This window comes from Nothoprocta perdicaria, unplaced genomic scaffold, assembly GCF_003342845.1.
Source record: "Nothoprocta perdicaria isolate Ctin4 unplaced genomic scaffold, notPer1 scaffold_0, whole genome shotgun sequence".
Taxonomy (NCBI): Eukaryota; Metazoa; Chordata; class Aves; order Tinamiformes; family Tinamidae; genus Nothoprocta; species Nothoprocta perdicaria.
This window is the reverse complement of record NW_020454092.1, coordinates 4,109,326-4,133,923: the sequence shown is the minus strand read 5'-3', so window position 1 is coordinate 4,133,923 and position 24,598 is coordinate 4,109,326. Positions and strand designations below refer to the sequence as shown.

At 35.6% G+C, this 24,598-nt stretch overlaps 1 protein-coding gene across 1 annotated transcript in view; it reads left to right on the top strand.

The window, feature by feature from the left end:
* The window catches only part of PSMD14 (proteasome 26S subunit, non-ATPase 14), a 44,079-nt gene extending 21,874 nt beyond the window's left edge, over positions 1-22,205 (top strand). Inside the window, exons 6-12 of the mRNA XM_026052359.1 lie at positions 710-780; positions 1,734-1,884; positions 13,219-13,326; positions 16,316-16,390; positions 17,803-17,928; positions 19,228-19,290; positions 21,786-22,205. Coding sequence (XP_025908144.1) covers positions 710-780; positions 1,734-1,884; positions 13,219-13,326; positions 16,316-16,390; positions 17,803-17,928; positions 19,228-19,290; positions 21,786-21,884 — 693 coding nt within the window. The 3' untranslated portion in view covers positions 21,885-22,205. The remainder of the gene's footprint in view (positions 1-709; positions 781-1,733; positions 1,885-13,218; positions 13,327-16,315; positions 16,391-17,802; positions 17,929-19,227; positions 19,291-21,785) is intronic.
* The last annotated feature ends 2,393 nt before the right edge of the window (positions 22,206-24,598 follow it).

Below are 24,598 nucleotides of genomic sequence, written 5' to 3'. Positions count from 1 at the left end.
ACTTCAAATTTGCTCTCTCTGACAGATCTTACAGTGACATATTTCTCAAATGTTATTTCTGTGGTGTGGAAAAAAAATGACTAATTTTAATTTTGATTAAGAATATTAAAGTTATCAAAATTTTATCAAGTGATCGTAGTATAAATAGAAATGTTGATACTTTGAGTATAAGTTGAATGAAATATGGCTTTTAAGAAGCCCATAGCCCTTTGTAACTCTTACAGTGGTGTATCCCTGAAGTGTTATCACTGTTTTATCTTGAGCTTATTCTGTGCACGTGCTAACATGGTGTGTAAAATCAGTGTATATATAGAATCTGCAGAAAGCCAGTACAGCCTGATATTTATCTTGAACGAGACCTGTAGAGCTGAACTCGTAGAAAGAAAAAAAAAACAAACACAGGAGTCTACAGAACAAAAAAGGAAGAGGCAAGGATGAAGTGCTATGTCTATTTAATCATGTTTCTTCATAGAAGAGGTGATTTAAATAAAAAAATGGTGGTTCTTTAGCATAAAAAAAGCTTTGGAATAAACTTAGATTCTACATAAAAGGATCTTCTATCAATTAGTTGTAAAATAGTCAACTTACCGTGTTACAAGGTACTTAGGACATTGTGTATAAGCCTTTGGTTTGGGAAAAGTAACAAATGAAAAGGTGGTATTACTTTTATGTGCAAATTCTATGATCTTTGTGCCTGTTCCTACATCAGGGTGTCAGTGTAGAGGCAGTTGATCCTGTATTTCAAGCCAAAATGTTGGACATGCTGAAGCAGACAGGAAGGTAAGTCACCCTAAATAGAGTTTATAATAGCAAATACTCCCTGCATGTTGTTTGGAAGAAGCCTCTGGTTATGTACAAAACCAATAATTTAGGGGCTATCATTAACATTTAAAAAGAAATAATTGGCGCAGAAACTGAGTGTGTAATGTAGCATGTAATTCAATGTGCTTCATGCCTTTCAATTTTCAAGAGACTGTCACTCATGTTAAATCTGCATCTTTGAATATTGGGCGGTAAAATGAAAATGTTGCTCTACTTTGTATAGGCAGTTACTAGAAAATATCTATAAGGTTGATCTTTCTTAAGATGCAAAATCACAGTCATAGCCTAACGTGTAGCAAATTTAATGCAAAGAAAGGGAGAAAAATCATTTGGTAAAAGATCTGAGAATTTAAACAAATTTTTATTTCACTCCTACCTCTCAACAGTTGTCGTCTGCTTCCTCAAATTCTTCTACTGTGGGAAAAACTTCAAAATTAATGTTAGCAAAAGGCTCAGCAGCTGAGCAGAACAGTGCAAATTGCTTTTTGACTGAGTTCCTAGTTCTACTACTGGTTTAATTGATATTTAATCTTTTCCCACCGTTGGTTCCTGTTGTCCATGTCTGAAATGGACTTTCTGCCGTGAAAATTCAACCTTCGACGCCAAGGAGTTAAAGAGTAGATATTTACTCAAGTGCTGAAAGGGTAAAAACTGGTTCAGGGAAGGTGTGGTAACAGGGTGAAAAACTGAAAGCTCAATCTACTACTGCTAATGTGCATCCCTTAATGATAGCACTTTGTGGCAGCATTTATTCATGTCCATGTTTTCACCATATTATGGTGAGTAATTTAAATATTTCTAATAGTGCTTTTTTCACAGCTCATCCTAATTTATGCTTTGTTACATTACCATTTCTTCTTGTGTTACATGTTTTTATTGTTAAGAATCTCAGATTATCCTCTTTATTTCAGACCTGAGATGGTGGTTGGTTGGTATCATAGTCACCCTGGCTTTGGCTGTTGGTTGTCTGGTGTAGATATTAACACTCAGCAGAGCTTTGAAGCCTTATCGGAAAGAGCTGTTGCTGTGGTGGTGGATCCCATTCAGAGTGTAAAAGGAAAGGTATAGTGAGTTTTTCATTTTTTTTTAATTATTTTTTTAAGGCACTTTAGTGACGTTTAATATAAAAGCACTGCAAATCTATGTATAAGTTTGTGATTTTTGGAGGCCATTTCACCATTAGAAAATATGTAGAACAGACCCAGAATTCTCATGGTAGATCACAGCATCCTTTTTCATTTTTTTCTGAGTCTCATATCAGTAGTCCTTAAATAAGATGGATCTCTTTGGTATTGTGAGTATACATAACCAATTGTATTCCTCACTTCATATTTTGCTCTTCAGGTGTCACTCACCATTTTTGCAACTAACAATCCAAGTATTTCTGTGTTAGATATTACAATTTAGCCACAACGTTTAAGATGAGTTACAAAAGGACTGGGGTAGGTTCAACTCCTTAACATGGATACTAATAATGCATTATTTTATAGGCATTACATATGCGGCTCTTAGTGTCATTTCTATTCCATATGTTTTAGACAATAAAACTTTACAAAAGACTTCATTTCAAACATTCAAGTTTTTGCAAAGGGGTGCAGATGAATGATTAAGCATGTTAAATGATTATGAAAAGGGATCAACTTGCAAGGCATATTGGGTTATAGTTGTCCTTTGTTGAAATCTCTTTTGTTCTTGTTTAGTTCTCTTTTTATTTCTTTCTAGCCCCATATGCCATTTTCCTATTTCCTGCCTCATGACAGCAGGGAGCAGCTCTATTATCACCTTCACAGAGCTGTCTGCAAATGTGAGAGGCAATTCGATTTTGCTCAACCACAGGGAGAGTGGATTAGAAAAACTACAGAACGTACAGAAATTGGCTAGGTGGTTTACTGCTTTAAAATACTGCTGAGGTGTTTTGTTTGAGCATGCACTCCCATTGTATTGCAGAATAATTATTGAAATGCATCACCAGATAGATGGATGGCATTAATATAAATTTATAAATATTTAAAAAATAAGTATTCATTTTTTTGTAAAGCCCTAGTATCGTATTTCCTGTGAGACAGATCATGTTAAAGCTACCAAACAACTCCACTAAGTATTCCCGTAATTTGTAACAGAATATTTTAAAACCGTGGTTGTAGGTTGAGTAGTTAGTATGTTTTAAAATTATGTTCTATTTTATCCAAATTGTTTGGGTAATAAATACAGGCATTTGAAAATGAAAGTATCCCCTCATTTGAAAGCTGTTAGACATCTCAAACACATTTGCCCCTCTTTGTGTGCCTAAAGAATAAAAGAACGCTTTAATTGTTTTTTTAAAGGAAAATTATATTATAGTAGAATATTTTATTAATCCTTATTTATTACTTCTAGACCTTTTTTTTTCTTTGGTTTTATTTTTCTACTCCAATACAAACATTGAAACATGATTATTTTTATTTTGTCAAAATGTTATTTAGAAGACTATATTACTGAATTAAGAGCCTCACTAGTAACTAAATTCTTTAAGGGAAAAATTCTCCCAGTAAATCATACTACAGTGATATCACTCTTGCTTACTAAGTGTCTCTTGATTTTTGCCCGTTTGACACAGTTGTCAACTTTGATGAGGGTCTTTGTTCTCTTTGAGTAAATAATTTGGCTTTTAAAAAAAAAAAATTTAAATTTGAAAAAAAATTCTGAGTGTGGAATTTTCATCCATGTAAAAATCTCTGTTACAACTTCTTTTGCGGTGTTGCTGCCGATTCTTGAGATCACCGTAAGTCTTGTGATGTTTGTATTTCGTACGTGCCTGGCTGCTAGAGTCAGATGATTAAATTACATCTTCAGTTTTCACATTAAAAAAAAATAAATTGCATCTGTCATGTTTCTGGTAAGTGCATTCTTAAAAGCTTAGAAATAAAAAGAATGACCTAAATTATGGTTAATACTGATAATTAATTTATTGATTTTGGGGTGAGACCAGGCTATGGAAGTTTGATTTGTAGACTTCTATTTTGTTAGTTGGCTAGTTTACTCAAATTAAAGCATAGCTTGGTATTAGATGAACTGAAAGAAGGAAAGTTGCTTTAGAGCCCTTGGAGGTTTCTTAGGTCCGATTTACATTGCCTGCTTTGTTTGCATGGCTGCCTTAAGCATGCCATCCAGCACCTCCTAGGCCTAGCTTGGGCTGGCTAAGATGCTATTTTAGGGAATAATCTGCTTCCCAACACCAGCAAAATAGTAATAATAATAATAATAATAATAATAATAATAATAATAATAATAATAATAATAATAATCCCACTAGTTTCTAGAGGTAATTTTGCTGGCACAGTAGCCACTGTAGTGACACTTGCTTTTGCTAGTGCTGTGCAAGTCCAAGATCATTACTCAGTATACCTTTTACCAGCATAACTATCTGGCAAAAAAAAAAAAAAAAATAGTGAACATGTGGCATAGAAGATTTTAATATGGTATGTTTTGACTGAGATTAGAAGTATTTAAAAACAAAATCCAAAATAACACATTAGCTAATTTTAAGCCTGCCTTGGGCCATAAGTTGCTGTGGCTCATAGGCAGGGATAGGCAGGATTCTTCTCGGCAAGAATACCCCGGAGCAGAGGTGATTTTCATGTGTTTGGAAGTTGAAATGAGTGCTGGTGAGGAGCCTCTGCTTTACCTTGATGAGCTAAAGCATTAAAAAGAGGTTTATCCTGTTGCAGTGTAGGGTCAGACTTCTCCGTTTTCTTGTTGCTAGCTGTCTTCCTTGGCACATGCCTGCTGCGATCCCAAACACCTACTAGGGTAAAGGCGGGATTGAAATTTAAACATGAAAATGCATGTAATTTTCATAATTTTTTAAAATTAATTTTAAGTCTGCTAACTCCCTAGAGCAAAAATAGAATCCTTAAATATCTTAGTTTGTGTAAGCATTTATATAGACCCATGGATTAAATGCCAGCTGCTTTAGTGATAACTGAGGTACGTGAACTTCAGATAACTGTAAATACTACTCTTATTATTTTAAATAATTATTCTTACATGTGGTATGCTTTTTCATGGCTCTGTCCCTTTATTGCAATATTTAGGCTAATAATGTTCTAGCTGTCTGTAAAACAAACTCAAGACAAATCAGTGAATTTCAGCTGAAGTTGAATGTTATCCAAATCCAGAGAGTATAAAAGGCTTTATTTGGGCAAGTTAGGTTCCCTTTGATTTCTGAGAATGAAGCTCAGCATACACATGCTGAAGAGTGGCCAGTGGCCAACCCAGCCAATGGTTGCTTGATTTTCTGCTTTCTGTTAAATCTTTCTTGCCCCCCCACCCCCTCCAATATTCAAGTCCAGGAATATAACATGTATTTAGAATATTTCACAGAAAAATAAATATATTTAAATGATCTGGAGTAATGCTTGAATTTTTACTTTTTATAATTATTTCTATTTCTTTTGAGGTATTCTGTAGAGAACAGTATACTTTTGCCAAATTTTAAAAATAACTGGTTTTTTTTTTGAGCCTCAAGTTAGCAGCTGTTCTTTACCTCTTAAGGAAAACATAACTATAGAAAATCCATTATAACACAATAGCTCCCCTCCCCAAGCCTGAACTTACATTGCACTTGTTTGAAATTACCAAACACGCATACAGGCGTCTCTTTTAAGCATGATCCAACCTTGAGCACGACATAAGGTCAAAACTGAGTTTTGTCCAGGTCGCTGAGGTATTTCTGTGTTTATGTCCTGACGGCCTCCAGGGATGGAGATGCTACGAGCCCTTGGGGATACCTGTTGCAGGGCTCTTGTTCTTCACAGGGATTCACAAGGATTTTCTCCCGGTGCTTGGCGGGAGCGCGTCCCCAGGCCAGGCCAGGGCTGTTGTCACTTCCTGCTGCCCTGACCGCTGCTAACGAGCCTGGGGCTGTGGCTCTCGGTAATCTCCTCCTATGGAATTGGAAGAATGTGAATTGTCATCTAAAACTACTTCATCCAAACAGTTCTTTTCAGTGAGAGCTGTAAATTGCTTTCTCTTGTCCAATTTATTAAATCTTTACTTTTTTTTCTCTCTAAGAGGAGTCTTTAACAAAGGTGATGAGCTTTCTCATTTGTTCTTTTGCATGTTTTTAAAGTGTGAAATAAAATTTTCTTATCATGCTCCTAGAAGTCCCAAAGAGGGACTGTGGTACTATGTGTTTTTGCAAATGTATGATTTGTCCTAAAATAGCAATTATCTGGAGAGGCAGAGAGAGAGAGAAATGATGCCTTTTTCTTCTCTTGTACAAATGCTGAACTGAGGAAGGGAACTTAGCAGGGCTGCTGCTGGGGATCCACAGCAAAACTGAATCACTGTAAAGCCAAGGTTGACCCCAGCTGGTGAAAAGAAAAACATTATACCTTTAAATGGTCAGATTTGGGATTTAGAACACTAAAACATTCTCTACCTATTGTAATAGTACAGTGGCTCTGATGCATGAGAATTTCTTAGTTTTCCTAAATGTTTTGAGTTACAGCACTAAGAAGATTCATTTTTTCAAAATGGAGAAAATGTGTGTAGGTAGGGATGAAAGAGCAAAATGCCCCTGAGAAACTGATAGATGAGATGGTGCTTTTGCATGTGCTGAATAACCCATTCTGGTCATTTTTGTCTTCAGTGTGCTTCTGGAGGCCTTGTTTGAGCCTAAAACGTAACTGTTCAAAGTAAAGCAGAATGCAACCATGTCTCAAACTCATTGGCACAATGACTGATTTTAAATGTGATTTTATGGCATTTTCTTTCTGTTTGCCTGCCTGCCTGTCTTGTATTTGTAGATTCTGAGAAAAGAAAAAGTGTAAAAATAATATGGTTGAGAATTAAATGGTGGAAAAAAAAATCAGCTTCCATTGTCAAGAAAATTAATTAGCAAATCATCAGAAAAGCACGGTATGGTTTTTATGTCATTTTTAGCTGTTTTATTGACCAAATATGGAGGAGGAGTTTTCCATTTACTCGCAGGGGAAAAAAAAAGAAAAACTTTCCCAGTGAAGTTAAACCTTTCTGAAGCAGCCCTGGTTTCTTTTGGAAGTGTGAGTAGTTTATTTGGCATATTCATCAGTCACTAATTTTGATCAACGGGAATGTGAGCTGAGACCCTATCCTGTGATAGGGACAGAGATTAACAGTTTCATATCATGGACAGCTACGTAACTGCCAAATACGCGTTCAGCCCTCAGCTGACTCAAAGGCTGAACCATCTCCTTTTCATCTAGGCAAAAACTGAGTCTCAAACTGAGTCTGTTTAGGAGAATAGCAGGTAAATATGTTTGTGTGAGTTTTGATTACCCTTGAATCAATACAGAATGATACTTTTCCTGAAAAGCTGCATTTCCAGGAGATCAGTTGCCTCTGCATTCTAGGTGTCCAGGGTTACGGGTGCACTTTAGTTCAGGATTTATCTTTGCTAAACCTGGGAATAAACAACTAAGTATTGAAGTCTTCTGGTTTTATCACTGTACAGTTTTGCTACTGTTTTCTTTGAAAGCCAGCATTTTTTTAGGATAGTTACACACATTCCAAATAACATTATTTGCATATTTTACTTAATAAATTACTTAATGGGGTGCCAGAACTGTTAATATCAATGTTAGTGTTCTAAAATTTGTTACACAACCTCCTCTGAATTTGCTGTGGCTAAATTAAGCAATGGATGTTTACATACGAAACCATTTGCATAGGTTACTTTAGTTCATTCCCTCCCTTACAACAAACAAACAAAAAGTTCCAAGAAGACTTCTTTGAAGAGTATTAAATGTTTAATTTCCTTTTGCTGTGGTGGATGTAGAATAGTCCATTTATCTTCATTAGGGCATATAGCTTTAAAACTTGTGGCTTTGCTCCTTGTGAGTTATGGATGCATGCCCTCACTTGTCAAGATAAATGTATTATACTGTAGTTCTCTCCCCTTCCAATGTGGATATTCCAGTTGTACAGCAGATTTGACCACAAGTAAGCAATTCTCTAAGGATAAAGAAGGAAAATGCACGTACTCCTAGGAATCTCTTTTCCAGAGCTAAAATTGACATTTTATAAATAATTTCCATGTTGCAAACTTCAGCCTCACAATCTCAGCAATTCAGTGATATGCATTTGGCATCAGTCAGTTTCAGTTCTTAGTGCTTTTCATGGGAAATGGCATAAAAAGTCAGATTTCTCTGAATTTTTTATGCTGTGGGCTTACAGGGGACAGAAGATGTTCTTCACTCGTGGTTGTCTAACAGTGCATGGCAGCATAAATAACGAAATGGCCATAAACCCTCGCTGCGCTTCCGAGGTCGCATGTTCCCTTTCATTTTTAAAGAACGGAGACGCAAACTAAGCAGTTGATAACAGGTCCGTTGCAGGTGATAAAAGACGTTTTAGATGGGACATTACTTCTTTTCTCCACACCTGGCATAACCACATTATAGCATTTGCAGAGTTTCCTTTAAGCGCTCTTATGTTTGATCACAAACATATGGCGTAAACAATACGTTGATAGTTGGATTCTGAGGACACGATACTGCTTTAAAGATAGCATCCATATGTCATAGATTCTTCCCTCAAAAATTGTTGAAGTTGGGAAAAATGTTTAAAAAGATGACATTGCTAACTGAATTGTGTCACGGAAATATAGTATGCTTTGCAAAACAGGTGTGTTTCTGTAAGCATTGTTTATGTATCTGTCAGTGCGGGATCTAATAGATTCAGTTCCGTCATTTTAAAATAATCTTTTTCTTTTTTTTTCCAAGGAAAACAAAGGTATGCAGACTGCTCTGAAAAAGCGGTAACATTGCACTTACACTATCAGAAGAAGCTGAAATAAACCCTACTATTAAATATCATAAATGTTAATCAGGCCTTTTCTAATATTTATGTGCAGATTATATAAGGCCAGATTTTTGTCTAGTTAACATTTCAGGAGTCCAGCATTTGGCTTAGAGGGTGAATAACTATAAGTAATAATAGTTATAGCTATCTGCAGATTTTAAAATCATAACACTGTTGGAAAATAATTGTAGACTTTGTTTCTACAAATTCGTTTTGCAAGCTCTCTTGTAGCTTGTTGACCCCAGGAAAATGCTTGAGAAATGCTGTATAGTTATTGTTTTTTTAGATTATTATGCTTTTTGAAGCTAAGACAGATGTACAAAAAGATGCAGTTTTTATTTTGTATTGGCAGCTTCCAAATATTTAGTATCTATTTCCAAGAGCTGCAATTAGTAAAGCATCCATGGTACTGAAATCCACACATCCCACAAGCTAATTATATTTGCAAGGTCAGATTGAATACATATTTTCAGAAAAATAAAGGGTTATATAAATGTGTCTTTTACTTGGCTGTTATATCACAGTTTGTTGATCTGGAGTATAATGTGTACAATTCACAAATTTGTCTGATAACAGAAAGTGGTGTGTGATTGTGTTTATTTTACTAACCAGTATATTCACAGCAATCACTTCCAAATATCTCTCCAGTAAAGATGTGTTAATTACAAAACAGACAAGGTCTTCTATTATATTAAAGCTACTAACAAGAAGACAGCAGGAATCACACATGTAAATAGCATCATCAACCCCTATTTTAGTCCTCTGTTTTGATCTGCGAGTTGCGCATAGACCAAAGGTGCTATTAAAGACTCAGTATATGAAATAGGCAGCATTATATGAACAAAATTTATTCAACAAGAAAACAGACCTTTAACATGAATTTAACAAGCCTGAGAAATTATAAACTCTCATATGCTGCAGATTCATGCAGTGATAATAAACAAAAAAGGAAAGTAAGAGGTTTCCTTAAGCTAGCCAAACTGCTAATGGTTTTGTTATAAGCTGTCTGCTGTTGAAATGACCTCGGAAAAGTCTGAAGACATTTGTACTAGGAAAAATTAAATGGTCAGAGTGGGGGAAAAAGTTGTCCCGTGAAGGGCTCTTTTTTTTTCTTTCTTTTTTTTTTCTTAATTCCTATATCTATGTTCTAGAAAATACCATAGTCCTTTGTTTAGCTTTCGTCATGTCTTTACAGAAAGGCAATGAAATGTGGAATCTGTAGTTTTTGCTTAGACAGTGTAAGTAACCTGAAAAAAATGAAATGCAGTGAAAATTTAAATTCTTGGATGAAAATTATTGATATTTCAGAAGGTCTAAATAACTGAGAATTTTTTGCTCTAGCTTAATTAATCCTTCAAGGTTCTTTGTTCCAATAACTGTGTCCAAAGTTTCTGTCTTAAGTGCAAAGTGACCGTGTTGCTGTGATCTGATTGCATCATGCTCTACTTCAAAATACACAAATGCAGAGAAGAGACCTCAGCTTGTGGCCACCTCCAAGTACTCACCACGGCTTGCTTTATTTATTTATTTATTTATTTATTTATTTATTTATTTATTTATTTATTTATTCTTGAATCTTACTGTGGCGTAATTAACACCTAGTTCACCTATTTCTCATTAGTACACTGGACATTAATGAGTCTATTCTGGTGTGATCCTCAAAAGGAGGAACTGATTTCTTCTCACTGTGCAAAAACCAATTATATTTCATAGAAGTGAATATGTAGGATATTGTTTTATTTATGCTTTTATTGCGTATTAGATCTAAATTTAGCTTGCAGGTTGTTGAGCATGTTAGTTTCTTTAAGATGGTTGCTATAGTGATAGCAGTGAATTCCTTTAATCTTAGTGTAGTTAGAGTATTTAGTTACCATTGGTCCTCGTAGTGCAAGTAAAAAGAAAATATTCCTCAGTTGAATAAATTTTTTTGGTATTCTTTTGAGATGATAAAATTGCAATTGTATGCTTTTTAAATAATTAATATTTGTGATTTAAATATTTCATAGAATCTCCTGTTGGATTGCTGATTGTTCAACTTAAGAAATATCTGTATTTCACTTCTTGAGGAAGACAGACAGTCTTGACTGTCCTTCTATATGCAAGCAGTGTCTCAAACCCCAGGAAGCTACTTCCAGGCTGGCTGTAGAGACTAGATCGATATTCAGAATCCCTCTAAAACATTTTAGCAAGGAACATTCTAAGGTGTTTTACTGTGAAATTCGTCCAAACGTAACCGTGAGAACACAAACTGAAACATTTAATTTATTATCAAAACCTAAAGTTTAAAAACAAATGTAATGTGTTCAGTCTTTGGATTTGTTTTCTTTTTGATTTGGCTAGCTCGAGTATCAAAACAAGTCCTTACTTACAAATGCCATTCATTCTTGGATGAGCTAAGCGTTGGCTGGGAAAGCTGTCAGTTAAACTCAAATCTAGGAGCATGGCCATTAGTATGTTGAGTTATGATAAAGCTCCTTGTGGTTGTGGTACGCTGCCAAGCCAGTGTTTCCTGCTCCCCAGGGCCAATTTTTTATTTGCTCAATTTTCCTTTCCACCGCTGCCCATCCCCACCATCTAGCTAATCTCTAGAGACCTGTAGTGTGGTGAGGTTTTTTTTTGCTTTGCTTGACTTTTTAATATATACTGTCTGTTTGTTATGGTTGGGCATTTGCAGGTGTTCATAAATTAGAGCATCTGGTTCACATGGACACTGATAAGGGATACATATATAAGCTTCTAGTAAATGTTTTGAGATGATGGTAAAGGAAGAATTAAAATTATTTTATCGTACAACCATGAAAATAGAGATATATATAGAAGTGGTTTCCAATTTTCCTGAGAATTAGGTTTCTTTTTTTTTGGTAATGTTAATATAACATGCTATGTTTATACTTCTGCCTACTAAATCCAATTTTTTTTTTTTTTTGCTTTTACTATTGTTCAGTATGAATTTATGACTCTGTCATCTGAATTTAATTGGGTCATAGCCTAATATTTTAATAAAGGATATTCCCTATGTTTTCCACACACTGGTTTGGGAGGGGTGCACAGGGGTCTGGCTACTCGACGGAGCGACAACCCAGTGCAGCTCTACTGGTCATTCGGTCAGTCATACAGCAGTGCTGAAACTGCACTGAGTCTAAGAAGAAAATACAACAGGGGATGAATTTTTAGGCTCTTTCAATTTGCAGTTTGATCAAATACTTATTTTGTTATTAATACTTGCCAAATAATTTTACTTCTGAATGGATGATCTCGGTGTTTCTATTGTACTCTTAACAAATTGTATATGTATTTAGTTGTTCACATTTGTGTAAATTGAGTGGAAAGTACTAGATCAAGAAGGAAAAGGTGACATCACTTTATCTGCCACTTTATTTCTGGAATGGACAGTGGTTGGTTCCTTGCTAGTTTAAGGCAAGATTTTAATTCTTATGTCTTAAAACATCAACATACTAATTACAAATGCACTTCTTATTGTCCAACACGTAGCGTGGAGAGGAAGAGAATAAAAAAGATGGTAGTAAAAGCTGCTAAAAATGAAAATTTTAAATCATTCAGTTTAAAGAACTGGAATAACTTTTCAGTTGCCTGCAAGGTTGCACTTGCAAGTGCTTCTGCGGACGTGCAAGCCCGGTTCTGTGTCCAGGTCCAGTTGAGGACTGGAGCCTGGCTGAGAGAGGCCGCAGGCCGGAGCGGCGGCTGCCGCCAAGGGTGGTTTAGAGGGCACCGCTGATGGGGTCTCGGTTCTGTCTTGCCTCATGCACATGTCGGAGAGGGATTGTTTTTGTTGTGTGGGGCCATGAAATTTTTTTTGTTGTGTGGGGCCATGAAATACTATTACCAAAGATTTTCATAGACTAATGCAGCACAAAATGGACAAAAAATAGCGATTCTTTGCTTTTTGATTTGCAATGGAATAGCACTGAATACTACCTACTGTGTACCTTTAAATCATAAATGACCTTGGTTTTCTTTTACTCTCTTCTTTACTCCTGAGCATGACACTGACAAGGACTTTTTAATCCATCAGACAGTTTATAGACCCTTTCATAGTCACAAGAAGCAAAAAGCATCTGACTAGAAGGGAATACATGGGGCAAGTTCCTTGCTGGCTATAATTTTGTTGTCATTTCAAGTATTGTGGTAGTATAATTGATGTGACAGGACTGGGCTTTAGACTCAGTCCCTTAGCTTGTGCTCACTTTCAGTTTTAGTCTCTCTCTGCCATTCATTTTGATTGGATAAAATTTAGCTGACAAACATATGCCTACCTTTGAAGCTTATAGTGAGTGTAGTTAAAAATGCAATGCTATATAATAATCCCACTTATATAAAACCTAAAGCTCCATGGGAAAAAAAGTAATAATCGGTGTCACCTTACAATCCAAGGTAGTGTGCTGTGCTGATAGCATAGCCAGCGGGAGGCTCTTTTTTATTAATCTTATAATTAAATGATTTTCTGGATAAAGGCCAAAAACAGATGAGAGTTGATCGTGCCTTGTCCACTATTGCTTGGCACTATTACTTGCATTTTCTAAGAAGAATTGACTTGACATCTTGTTTTTACAGGTTGTTATTGATGCCTTCAGATTGATCAATGCTAATATGATGGTCTTGGGACATGAACCAAGACAAACAACTTCAAATCTGGGTCATTTAAACAAGCCATCCATCCAGGTAAACCCAACACTGATAATGTATGCAAATTTCAGGATTTATTCAGCAGTTCTGGGGAAGGGTACCTACAAACAGTAAGCTACAAATTGTTTATTGTTCTCTCTGTAACATTTGTATGCATGCATTTAAAATCAGTGTGATTCATCAGCGGAGTTATATATGTGAAGAGTTTAAATTTGAGCCCTAAATTAGATAAGTGTGAATGCATATTTAAGTTTATACTGCAAAGGTTAAAGTACAGATTTATGAAAATAAAAACTTTTAAAAGTGACAATTGATTCATACCATGTGATACAAGTTAGGTGAAAGAGTATCCATTTTCAGTATGGCTGTTTTAAAAACAAGTCGTTCTATCAACATGTCTCAGCTTTCCTAAAGATAAATTGTTCTAAAGTAAATCAAGGAAAAGGTAATTTTTTCATTAACAGTCTTGTCTTTTTGTAGTGTGTGCTTATATAGCTTCTTGCTTAAGTAATTTAGATTTAACTTTGTGCTGTATCTTAAATAGTTCATCCCTGATTTTGATGGTAACAGCCTAATAATTTGCTGGAAGAAAATGATGGCCTAGGAGTTCTAATGACTAAACAGGACATTTGATTGATTATTTCATCTCCAGTCTATTTCCTTTCCACATATTCTCCAATACTTCTTCTTGGGCATTTGTAAAACTTAAATGTTAAAGTTTGATTTCCCAAGCTAACTTTTTAGCTATGAAGGCAAAACATGTTAGTCTCCAGTGAAGCAAACCCTTGTTTCAAGAAATAGCTTCTGCTTTGGAACAAGTATCCCCTGGAGTGATTAATGCTTTTATCTGTCTCATTCTTCTACCTCAGCGTGTCTCCCTACTTTTTTTTTTCTCCTGGAAAACTTCCTCCTCTTATTATGACTTCCAGAAGGCACCTTATATTTGCAGCCATGGAGTCTAATTGCTTCTCTTATGATCCATTACACGAACAATGAAAGTGATATTTGCTAGGCAAGTGTCCTAGAGAAATACAATACACTAGCCATGGTAGATGTGAAGGTAGGAGGTGAACTTCTATGAGAGACCCATCCTCTGAGAGCTGCTAGATCACCATAACCCTATCTTGCAAAGCATCACTTACTCTTTATTACATATGTATGGAGATCTCTTATTTATGAGCATACTAGGAAAAATATTCAGAAACACAAAGCAGTGTCTGCTTGAAAGCTTGGTATGGTTTTCTTCTGATTTCTGCATCAGTGAAAGCTGCAAAGTGTAATGAGTATGAAATAAGCAATTAATAATTCTCTTGATTGGGTGCAGGCAAGCCTCTGCTTGCCTGTTTCAGGAGATTGTGCTACTGGGCTTTTATGGACCATGGGTAATGACCTAGCTTATAAAGCCCTAAAGTAGTGTTTAAGTTTCTTGGGGTTTTTTGGTTTGTTTTAGTTTTTACTATAGTCTCTGTTTAAAGCTTTTTGTCTCTACAGCACGATGTATTCTGGCCAAGGGAGTTTGGGGGTTCTGTTGTTCGAATGGATACTTCTTGTGTTGCTGATTTTTTTTTTTGCAAGCTGGTAGTGAGCTGTTTCAAAATCCACTGTTCTGCTAAAAATTATAGTTTAAAATGATGCGCTGTTCTTAAGATATTTCTTTCTGAAAGAATGAGTGTAGTTTGGATTTTATTCTGAAGTCGTGAGTAAAATTCTGACACAATTGAGGTCAGTAGCAAACTCAATACTTGTTTGACCTGGGCTAAAACTTCCATTTCTTTCTTTCAAAATGATTGTAAGATATTCCTTAACATCTCAGAATTGAGAATTGCATGCGGTTTGACTTTATTCCAGAGCTAAACTACAGTGCATGTTTGAAGCAGACCAGTTGCTTACCTCTTACATTTGTCCACTCTTTAAAAGAGTGCTTTCGGAAGTGGCGAGTAAAAAGACAGAAGGCAAGATCAACTTGTCAAGTATTTGTGTATTTTAGGAGCTTTTAAAAATCTCCAATACTCCATCACTATCTATTTGCTTGTTTATTTAAAAGAAAGCTCTTATACAATAACCTTGAGCAAAATAAGAAAATTTCAGTGAAAGCTACTTATTACATGTAATTTCAGCCATAAATGACTTTAATGATAATAGTTGCATTTTACAATTTTATTATACTCAGTGGCACAAGTAAAGATTATACATAGCTGTTGCTTCTTGTACATGTAGCCAGTTAAATAGTTTTGTAGCTCTGTATATGAGTGTTCACAAGTGAAATCTGTTTAGAATGTATGTATGAGAACATTTTCAGCTTTCATAAAGATAATTTTGGAATGATGAAATATTAATTTGCAAAAGATGCGAATACATACTCACTCTGGGTAGCTCTACAGAATATATTTAAACATAAAAGGGTGGCATGATGGAAACGTAGAAAATATTTACCAGGGATTATACATACTTTAAGCATGACTTACCGGAGTTGAAGAAACATATCTCATATTTCTAAATATATACTTCACAATGTAAAATTTTATTTGAAAACAGACTTTTGTTATGATGAACATTTATCATAGAATTTTCTTAAAACAAAACTCCCTGAATCTTAATCCAACTCATACTTTGTCACAAATTTTAAAAGTAAGTTTTGAAACAAATCCAATTAACAACAGTAAATTTCAGCTGTTCTCATTGCCTGGTAACTTAGAATATACACTTAGAATGATTAGCTAGCATTTATTTATTTGTATTGAATATCAGGCTCTTACTGCTAAAATTGGTACCCAAATTTATTGATTTTTTTGTTGCTGTTGTGTTTTTGGTTTTTTGTTTTTAGAAGTGGAAAGTATGATTATTAGTTTACAAATATTGGAGGAGGAAATTAGGAGAAGGTGTATTGACTGGTTCATATGTGTAGTATCTGGGGTTTTTTTAAGTGTATTCAAAGAGTGCTCTTTTAAACAATCTCTTCCTTGTAGCATTTTCTTATTTCAGTGACAGGTAATTTTTTTTGCAAACTTCCTCCTGAATCTTGCAGGCACTAATTCATGGACTAAACAGACATTACTATTCCATCACTATCAACTACAGGAAGAATGAACTAGAACAGAAGGTAACTATTTTAGTTTTTATTCAAAGTACAAAGAACATTATATGCCTATTTAAGAGTTGTGGCAATATTGTGATTTTAATTGCTGATATTTTTAGGAGGCATTTTAACTCTTCTGAAGTACATGACGCTTCTTCCAGAAACCACTTATGTATTTAGGGATGATGATGAAACTTCCGCAATACGTGTTCTAATCATCACATAAGTATTTTACAGCATTTTTGTCCGAATGTTTTACTGAGTTTGTTTTTCTTAGTGGTTGTACAGTGCTGGCAAGTCCTCATGCTGAGAACACCTAATATGTTTGTGCAAAGTTTCAAGTTCAGTGATGTGTCTGAAAGCTAAAGTAGCTGCATTAGATTTGCAATTAGAGATTCCTATTCCTGAAATTCCTGATGCTGAAAGACTTTATTTTTCAAAATGGAACTTCATGGCAAAGGCATCTCAGGTTCTTTATAGACATCTTTATCTATAACCTTTGAATTATAATCATTTCTACAGAAGATGCTTTCATGGGGTGTGAGTGGGACTCCCCAGGACGTCATCTACTCTTGGGAAGTAGTGATATCCTAATCAACTTGGTACATTTACAAAACAAAAAAAGAACAAAACCAACTGTTCAAAGAGTGCTGGTAACTTTAATGTCAAATTTCCTCTTGTTACAAGTAAAATCCTCCAGCTTTACAATCTCAACCAGTTGGACAAAAAAGGAAAGAAAGCTTATTTATCATCTACTGAAGCTAAGGCTTGAAAAGGCAGATCCTGTTCTCGGTAATGCCTGTGTGTGCTCATGGCTTTATTACAGTTACAACTTGATCTCACAGTTGGAATTCATGTTGCACAGGTCAGAATAGTTTTCTCACTTTAACTTTGACTTTAGAGGGTTAGAAGTAATAAAAACAGCTTTCAATCGTGGAAGAGTATATATGCAGATCAAGGAGCTGAGAAGAATTTGTGAAATTCATAGCCTTTTTTAGGACAGAATTGCACTGTCGAGACCTCAGTGATTGTTTCCTCAGGAGCATTTGCTGATCTCTATAAAGAAACAGCTTGAACAAAACCAGCTACCTTGGGAAATGGTTATGAAGTTTCCAGAGGTGATTTAAATTAAAACACAAGAATTTGGCCTTCTAATCTTTTCTACAGTTCAAAATGCATATTTGGTTTGATGGCTTTGCATTATGTAAATGGTTACTATTGGAAGTCGCTGAATAATTTGACTAAGTTGAAAGAACTTGAATATATGAAGCATCAAGTATCTCCACAAGTCTTCGATAAAGCAAGGTTCGTATTTCAGAAATAGCTTGTGAGATGGTCTGTTAGGTCTGTTTATAATAAGGCAAGCACATGTTTCATTATTATAGTGTTATAGATGTAATTTATGATGCATGTTTTAAGCAGTTTTTATTTTGCAGATGTTGCTAAACTTACATAAGAAGAGTTGGATGGAAGGTTTGACACTCCAGGACTACAGTGAGCATTGCAAACTCAATGAAACAGTAGTGAAGGAGATGTTGGAATTAGCTAAGAATTATAACAAGGTATTTGAATTCGATAATGATAGGGTAATTGCGACTGTTTGAAATGAAGTTTACTTCATTTCAGAAGTCTCATTTCATAAGGACTAGACTAGAAGCTGCAGGAACTCTTTTTGATCGTAGTGCTTATTACCATACTAGTTTTCAGGATTAGGAATTTTATGCTGTTTTGAATGATCTTTATTCAGCAAATAAATAATTTAGTTAAATTATAGGCACAGACGTATGTTTGTAACGGCCTTGTGGAGACTGTGTTGCTGAGTTATTAATCAGCTGTGTATCACTTTGTATCACTTTTCTGTGAACTTTTTTCAAGTACCAGAATAACTCTTCGATCTTCTTTTTTCTCCAATCTAAGCTAGCAAAGTGTTTAATTAAGCATTTAGCTTTAAATGGGAATTGTTATATTAATTTAGTGTTTGAATTTTACCGAGAGAACGTACTGCTCCTATAGGGCAAAAGAAGCAATTGATTGTGTTAATTTATTTAGTCAATGGCAACTTGATTTGACTTGAATATAGTAGAATAATGGTCTATTGATATTATTCCATTAGATAGATTGATGATAGATACTTCCTCATTGTAGAACCTAAGTCCATGTCCTTTTAGGTAAAGAAAGTGCTGCTTTTGTGAGAAGGAGAGATCCCAGTGATTTGTACTGTTACTGTTTTGTGCACTTAAACTTGTTTATGAATTCTAAATCCCAACACTCCCTAAATAGTGTCAATCATTCTTGAAATTAAAAAAATACAGTTCTTTAAAGCAACAAAAATCTACATCACGTTTACTAGGTAAGTAAGCAGATTTACTTTATACAGACACGGTATTTGAAGACAACAGAAATTATAAAAGTATATTAAAGGGAGGTAACTTGAATTAAATAGTATGTAAATATTTACTGAGAATGAAACCTCCAGTACTTGGAATAATGTGGATAACTTAGATTTTTCCGTGACTGCTTTAAGTATCTTTAACTAGCAATACACATAATTTAAGACTTTTACTTAAAACAGCTTAATGAATACATCTTTTCTAACAATAAAACCATTCATGAGTGTTCCTCTTGATCTTTTGCACTAACACTTGGTAATTAAAAACATGTCTGTTGAAAAGCTGAAGTACCTTTTCTTTTGACTTTCTGAAATGTGTTGATGTTTGATTTTTTTTTTGTTTTTCCTTTTTTTTTTCTTTTTTTTTTTTTTGAGAAAGAGAGGAGAGAGAATTATACTTTAAGAATCTTATGGCTTGGGGAAGAACTAAACGAATTCTGAAACACTGACCTTTTCTGTGTTTCTTTCACAGGCTGTTGAAGAAGAAGATAAGATGACACCTGAACAGCTGGCAATAAAAAATGTTGGCAAGCAGGTGAGGTGCGATGAATTAGAGTGAGGTGGAATGATAAGCTTGGTTCATTCTAAATATTAATTTCCTTGTGTGTGCAGAGGTGATTTTTGTTCTATGTACAAGATTCTCAACTCTGCAAATAATGAGTTTATTTTTGCTCAATATTGCTGCGTCAGGAGTACTTGGTTTTTAACTTGAGGAAATCTGCAGAATACCTGCAAGTCATATTCTACATGCATTTGTATTAGGTGCAGAGTGCTGTTCAGGTATCATAGATTTTTCTTTTCTCCGTCTGAGGAGAGGCATAAAGATATTTAAGTTTCTTTTAGTGAGATCAAAACCATGGAAGCCCAAATTAGCAAACAAACAAAAAGGCAAGAGGGTGGTTTCTGAATTATCATGGCTAAAGAGCCATCTCACCTGTATGCCCAGTTCATGATCACTGTGAAAGGATGCTTAGCTCCAGGACACACGTACACAAGTAAGCTACACTGCTCCATATTGATGTTGAAGAAAAACAGGTTAGCTGAAATGGAAAACACCTGCTCAATCCAATCTATTCTTTGCAGTATTAGGCTACAGTGTCCTTATAAATAATTTGACAGAAAAATATTTCAAAATTTGTTTTTAATCTAAACAACTTGGAGGAAATGTACTGTGGTGAGGTAGCAGAAGACCAAAATCAAATTGGTAGGAGATTTTCTTCAAAATTCAAGAATGGCAATGGAAACAAGTATCTTGAAAAATATTCAGTAACTCCTTAAAGCACCAGCGTTTGTTGTATAACGAGTAGTATTCTAAGAATTTAAAGGACTCTGTATTGCTCTTATATATCAACTTCTAGCAGCTGTGTCAAAGCATATCTGTGATATCATTCATTCACTCATGTATTTCTGCAGTATTCAGAACAGTGACCAAAATAAATTTGTATTATGTGTATTATATTTGTATAAATGTGTATTAATACACACATTATTATGTGTGTGTTTATGCACACCTAAATATACATAAATATATATATAATAAAACATATAGGGAAGGATATATTTTTTAAAGGTTATGACATCATTTCAAATAGAACCTAAACTTCATTTTTCATTTAAATCATTATGAATATGTGGTTAAAAATCTTTATTTTGCTCTTTTTTCTTTTTAAAGGTTTATGATGATGTATAGTTCCAAAAGTAACAATAATATTTAGAGATTTTTCTGAAATGTGCATTAAGTTTCAGTACTTATTGCAGTCTAATTGCTTAATGGTGATTCTGAAAAAAATATGTATATATGTATGGTTAAATTTATAACCAGAAATAGTCTACTCTTTGCAGATGCAGAAAAATGCCCACATCGATTGAGTAATAGTGTGTGGGGATGTGTATTTTCAAAATGTTGTTGAGACTTAGCATTCAGTTTTGCAGAACATTTGAATATATAAATAGGTGCTTTTTTTTCATGGAAATAAACGTTAGATTTACTGCAATTAGTAAGACTATTCAAAGTCTATGCGTAAACTTTTGAGTTTTTACAGGATTAGAACACGAATTTGTACAATATCTGAGAATATGTTGCACCATACCAGAACTAGGATTAAAATATTGACCTCCTTGAGCTGCATACTAAAATGCTCCTTAATCTGCATAGAATCAGAATTTCATCTAAAATTGTATTAAAATATTTTTATAGCTGTGCTGTTACCAAGTTAATTTACTATATGGGTTTTTTGCCTTGTAAACCTTTGTGGTGCACCTTTGGCTTTACATTTAAGTAGTATAAATCCCAGCTCCACATGTGTTTGTGTGATTTTTATTTTTTTTTCTCCCAGGAGATATATATGTAAATACATGAATTGAAATATTAATCCAGGATGGGTTTGGAGAGCTTTTCTAGGCTAGCTAATGTTTTTGGTATGCAATTTTCTTGCATTCATGATACATTCATACTGGCAATTTTGCAGAATACTATTATATCAAACTTGGCATATTGAAATAGCTAGTTGATACTGGAAGAGTGATTATTACTACTAATTACTTATTACTTATTACTCTTAATAATCTTGCATATTTTTATAATAAATGATAAACCTTGCTTTTTTATTATTTTAATTCTGGACATCTTAAATATGAGACATTTAAGATACTCATAAATTTAATACATTCTTAAATTTAAGAGAGTATTGGCAGACAGAAATTCTGGATAGCTGAGATTAATGAGAAGCTTTACCAACATTGGAGATCATTCCAAATGTTTTGTGGCATCCTGTAGAACTTTGAGCTTTTGTGGTTTCTCTTCATGTGCTAGACTTTAACCCATCTTCAACCTCTCTGAATAAGGACTAATAAAATCTTATTCATGGAAATTCATTCATTTGTGAGCTTGGAAAGGAAAACTTGGGAGTTTTACTCCCTCTCTTGCTCTTTATGCTCTTTAATTCAGTCTTCTTAAACAGAACTGAACTATATGAAATCCTCCAGTGATGTATTTTACTCATTTGTCTCATGACATACTTTGTATTTCAGGACCCCAAACGTCACTTAGAAGAGCATGTGGATGTGCTGATGACCTCAAACATTGTCCAGTGTTTAGCTGCTATGTTGGATACAGTTGTATTTAAATAACCAATTTGCTGTTTATGGTTTTTTCTGTGTATATTTGTTTATTGTTTCAAATACAAACCAGAGACTGTTGAGGCAATGAATAAGTGGAGACATCTGACTTCATTTGCAGTGTAAGTGCAGCACAAAAACACCTTCAGTCTCTAATTGTGCCGTTGCTTCAGTTTCTTTATGTCAGGGTCTTCACAGATTCCAAAGCAATTCAAGAACACGTGGGCAAAATGTATTACATTTTCATTTAATATGGGGCAAGGGGAGGGGGAAATCAGCAGTACATATATATTTTGATTGTTGCAACATAATAAAAATACATTTACAAACCTGTCTTAAGTGCTGGAAGCTCTTTTGTGAAAGTTGGGGGAAATTAACAGTGTAGAAAAGGCAGTGCAGGTGAAATCTGACTTTTTTACTCACTATAGAACTATTGAGATATTAATTATTAGGATACCAAAAAAAATGCCTCCCATTGATTACTAAGTACTTACATACACACAAGTAATAGCACATTAGAGGAGATCAGAGGACATTAAAAAAGCTAATTACTAAAAATTGCTGTATCAGCTCCCTATCAGTATAATTCAAGCCATAGTGACTGCAAAAGACAGTTGCCTTTAAGAAATGGAATTCAGCTGTGCTGATAGCAAAATTGCCCAATGCTCTCACAAGAAGAGTCATAAATAGCAGTATTTCAAGAATAATCATTAAAATAGCAGAGGCTAAGCTAGATTTTTTGGTCCTCTGAAAGTATGCCTGACAGGAGGGAATGACAGTGTATGAGCTGTCCATGCATATAAATAAATATATTTATTAAATATATACGAGTCCCAAGTAGAATATGACATTTCAAGTCCTTTCCACTGACAAGAAGGGGAAACATGGGGAGGTAGGTGGGTTGGTTGTTGGATTTTAGGCAGACAAAAAGCCAAGTAACAGAAAAATAAACAAAAAGAAATCATTCTCCCAAATCTTTACATATTGGATGGTAGTTGGGCTGCTTTGTTTCTTTAGTCTGAGCAAGCGTGTTCTCTTTCAGTTCATAGACTATGTTTTGTTCAACTAACAGAAAAAAAAAGCTCTAATAAAGGCAGCTGAATATTTGGAAATAACTACTTACATCTTCTTTTGTTTATTTAAAAATCGTCTTTATTTTACTCATTTGTGTAAAATAGTGGAAAATAGTCCATAAAAAAAAAAAAAAAAAAGAAAAGAAAAGTCTTTTGATACTTTGATACTTTGATACTTTGTATCTGGTCATTTTCTACTTATTGTTCAAGCATTTTTTTTTATTTAAAATCTCACATCTATGCAGTTTTACTGTTTTCAGATAACTGCCCACCTGAGGTATGTTATATATCTCGGGGTATATTTAGCATTTACTTCAGAAGGAAACGAGTGCAGATTTTTTTCAGGACCCCCTTGGTGGCAATGGGCTGTGCCACGGGGAGGCCCGAGCCACATGTGCTTGAAGAGCTGCCTGCGGTCACTGGAGGCGCTTCCCAGCCCCGTGTTCTCGGTGAGCAGGGAGTGCTCGGGCCTCGGAGCTGCCTCGAGAGCCGTTCACCTGCATCCCCAGGTCAGGTGGGGACACCCGAGGGACCGAATTGGGGTGGCGGCAGGGCCGCGGGGTCTGCACGTGCCCCACAGCGTCGGGGGGACATGGAGCTTGGCAGGCCTCAGGAGCTGTGGTGCTGCGGGAGCAGGGCCGCTGTCGTGAGGCTGGGCATGAAAGGCCGGTGCGAGACGGAGCTGAGGCCACACCACCAAGTCTCGCTTGTTTTAAATCAGTTTTGCAAATCTCCAGCTTGCAGGGAGTAATTGAAGGCGATCTGTGGGACAAGCAGGTCCACAGCACGAGCTGTGCTACTCTGCTCCGTCCAGGGCTCGCTCTGAATTTGAATGCATTTTCCTTTCACAAAGATGTGTGAAAACCCACAAGCCTAAGGCTTGGGGGCATCTTTCTTCCTTTTCGCCTGGTGTTTTAGGAGATGGAGCATTTGGAAGCATGCGTGCAGCCGGTACTCTGAAAAGCAGCAGCCCCTACAGCATCTTGGAGGAAGAAAGAGGCTTCCAAGCAGCCACCTTGTGAGGCTCCCGCTGCAGCAGTGCAGACCTTCATTAACAGCTTGACCCCTCGTCACCTGTCAGCGCGCAGGGCTGGCATATTGTATTAGCGAGGCTCCCTCCTTCATTCTGTGACAATTGTATAACACCACCTGCCATTGCAAACCCACCTATTATACCAGTTTAGGAGTTGTGCACACTGAAGATTTTTGGCATATCTTAGCGCTTTGCGTGATTGGCAGCGCACAGCGGAATTCATTGCAGCCCTGCATGGCTATGGGTTTTGCTGTGTAATTTAGGGCAGCATTTCCCGGTGTTTATCTCTGTTTTGACCCATCTCCTGCCCGTAGATCTAACCCCATTAGCTTTCAATCAGTTCCAAGCCGGGGAGTGCAAGGGTGGAAGTGCTAGTGGCAGGAGCAGTAGTTAATGCTGTTGTGGATCAAACTCTGCTTTGCAGCGAAAGGAGGTACGGGGGGCTGCGTGTGCAAAAGCCTGTGGATAAAGCACTAAACTTGTGTTTGCTCTTTGCTTCATTGAAGATTATTGAGGTGGTTTATTTGCAGAGAACCTGTACGTCAGGCTTACAAAGAACACTGAATAACCGCACTGTGTGTCTCCGCGAAGGGGCGCGGGTTGCGTGGAGGCTCTGCCGG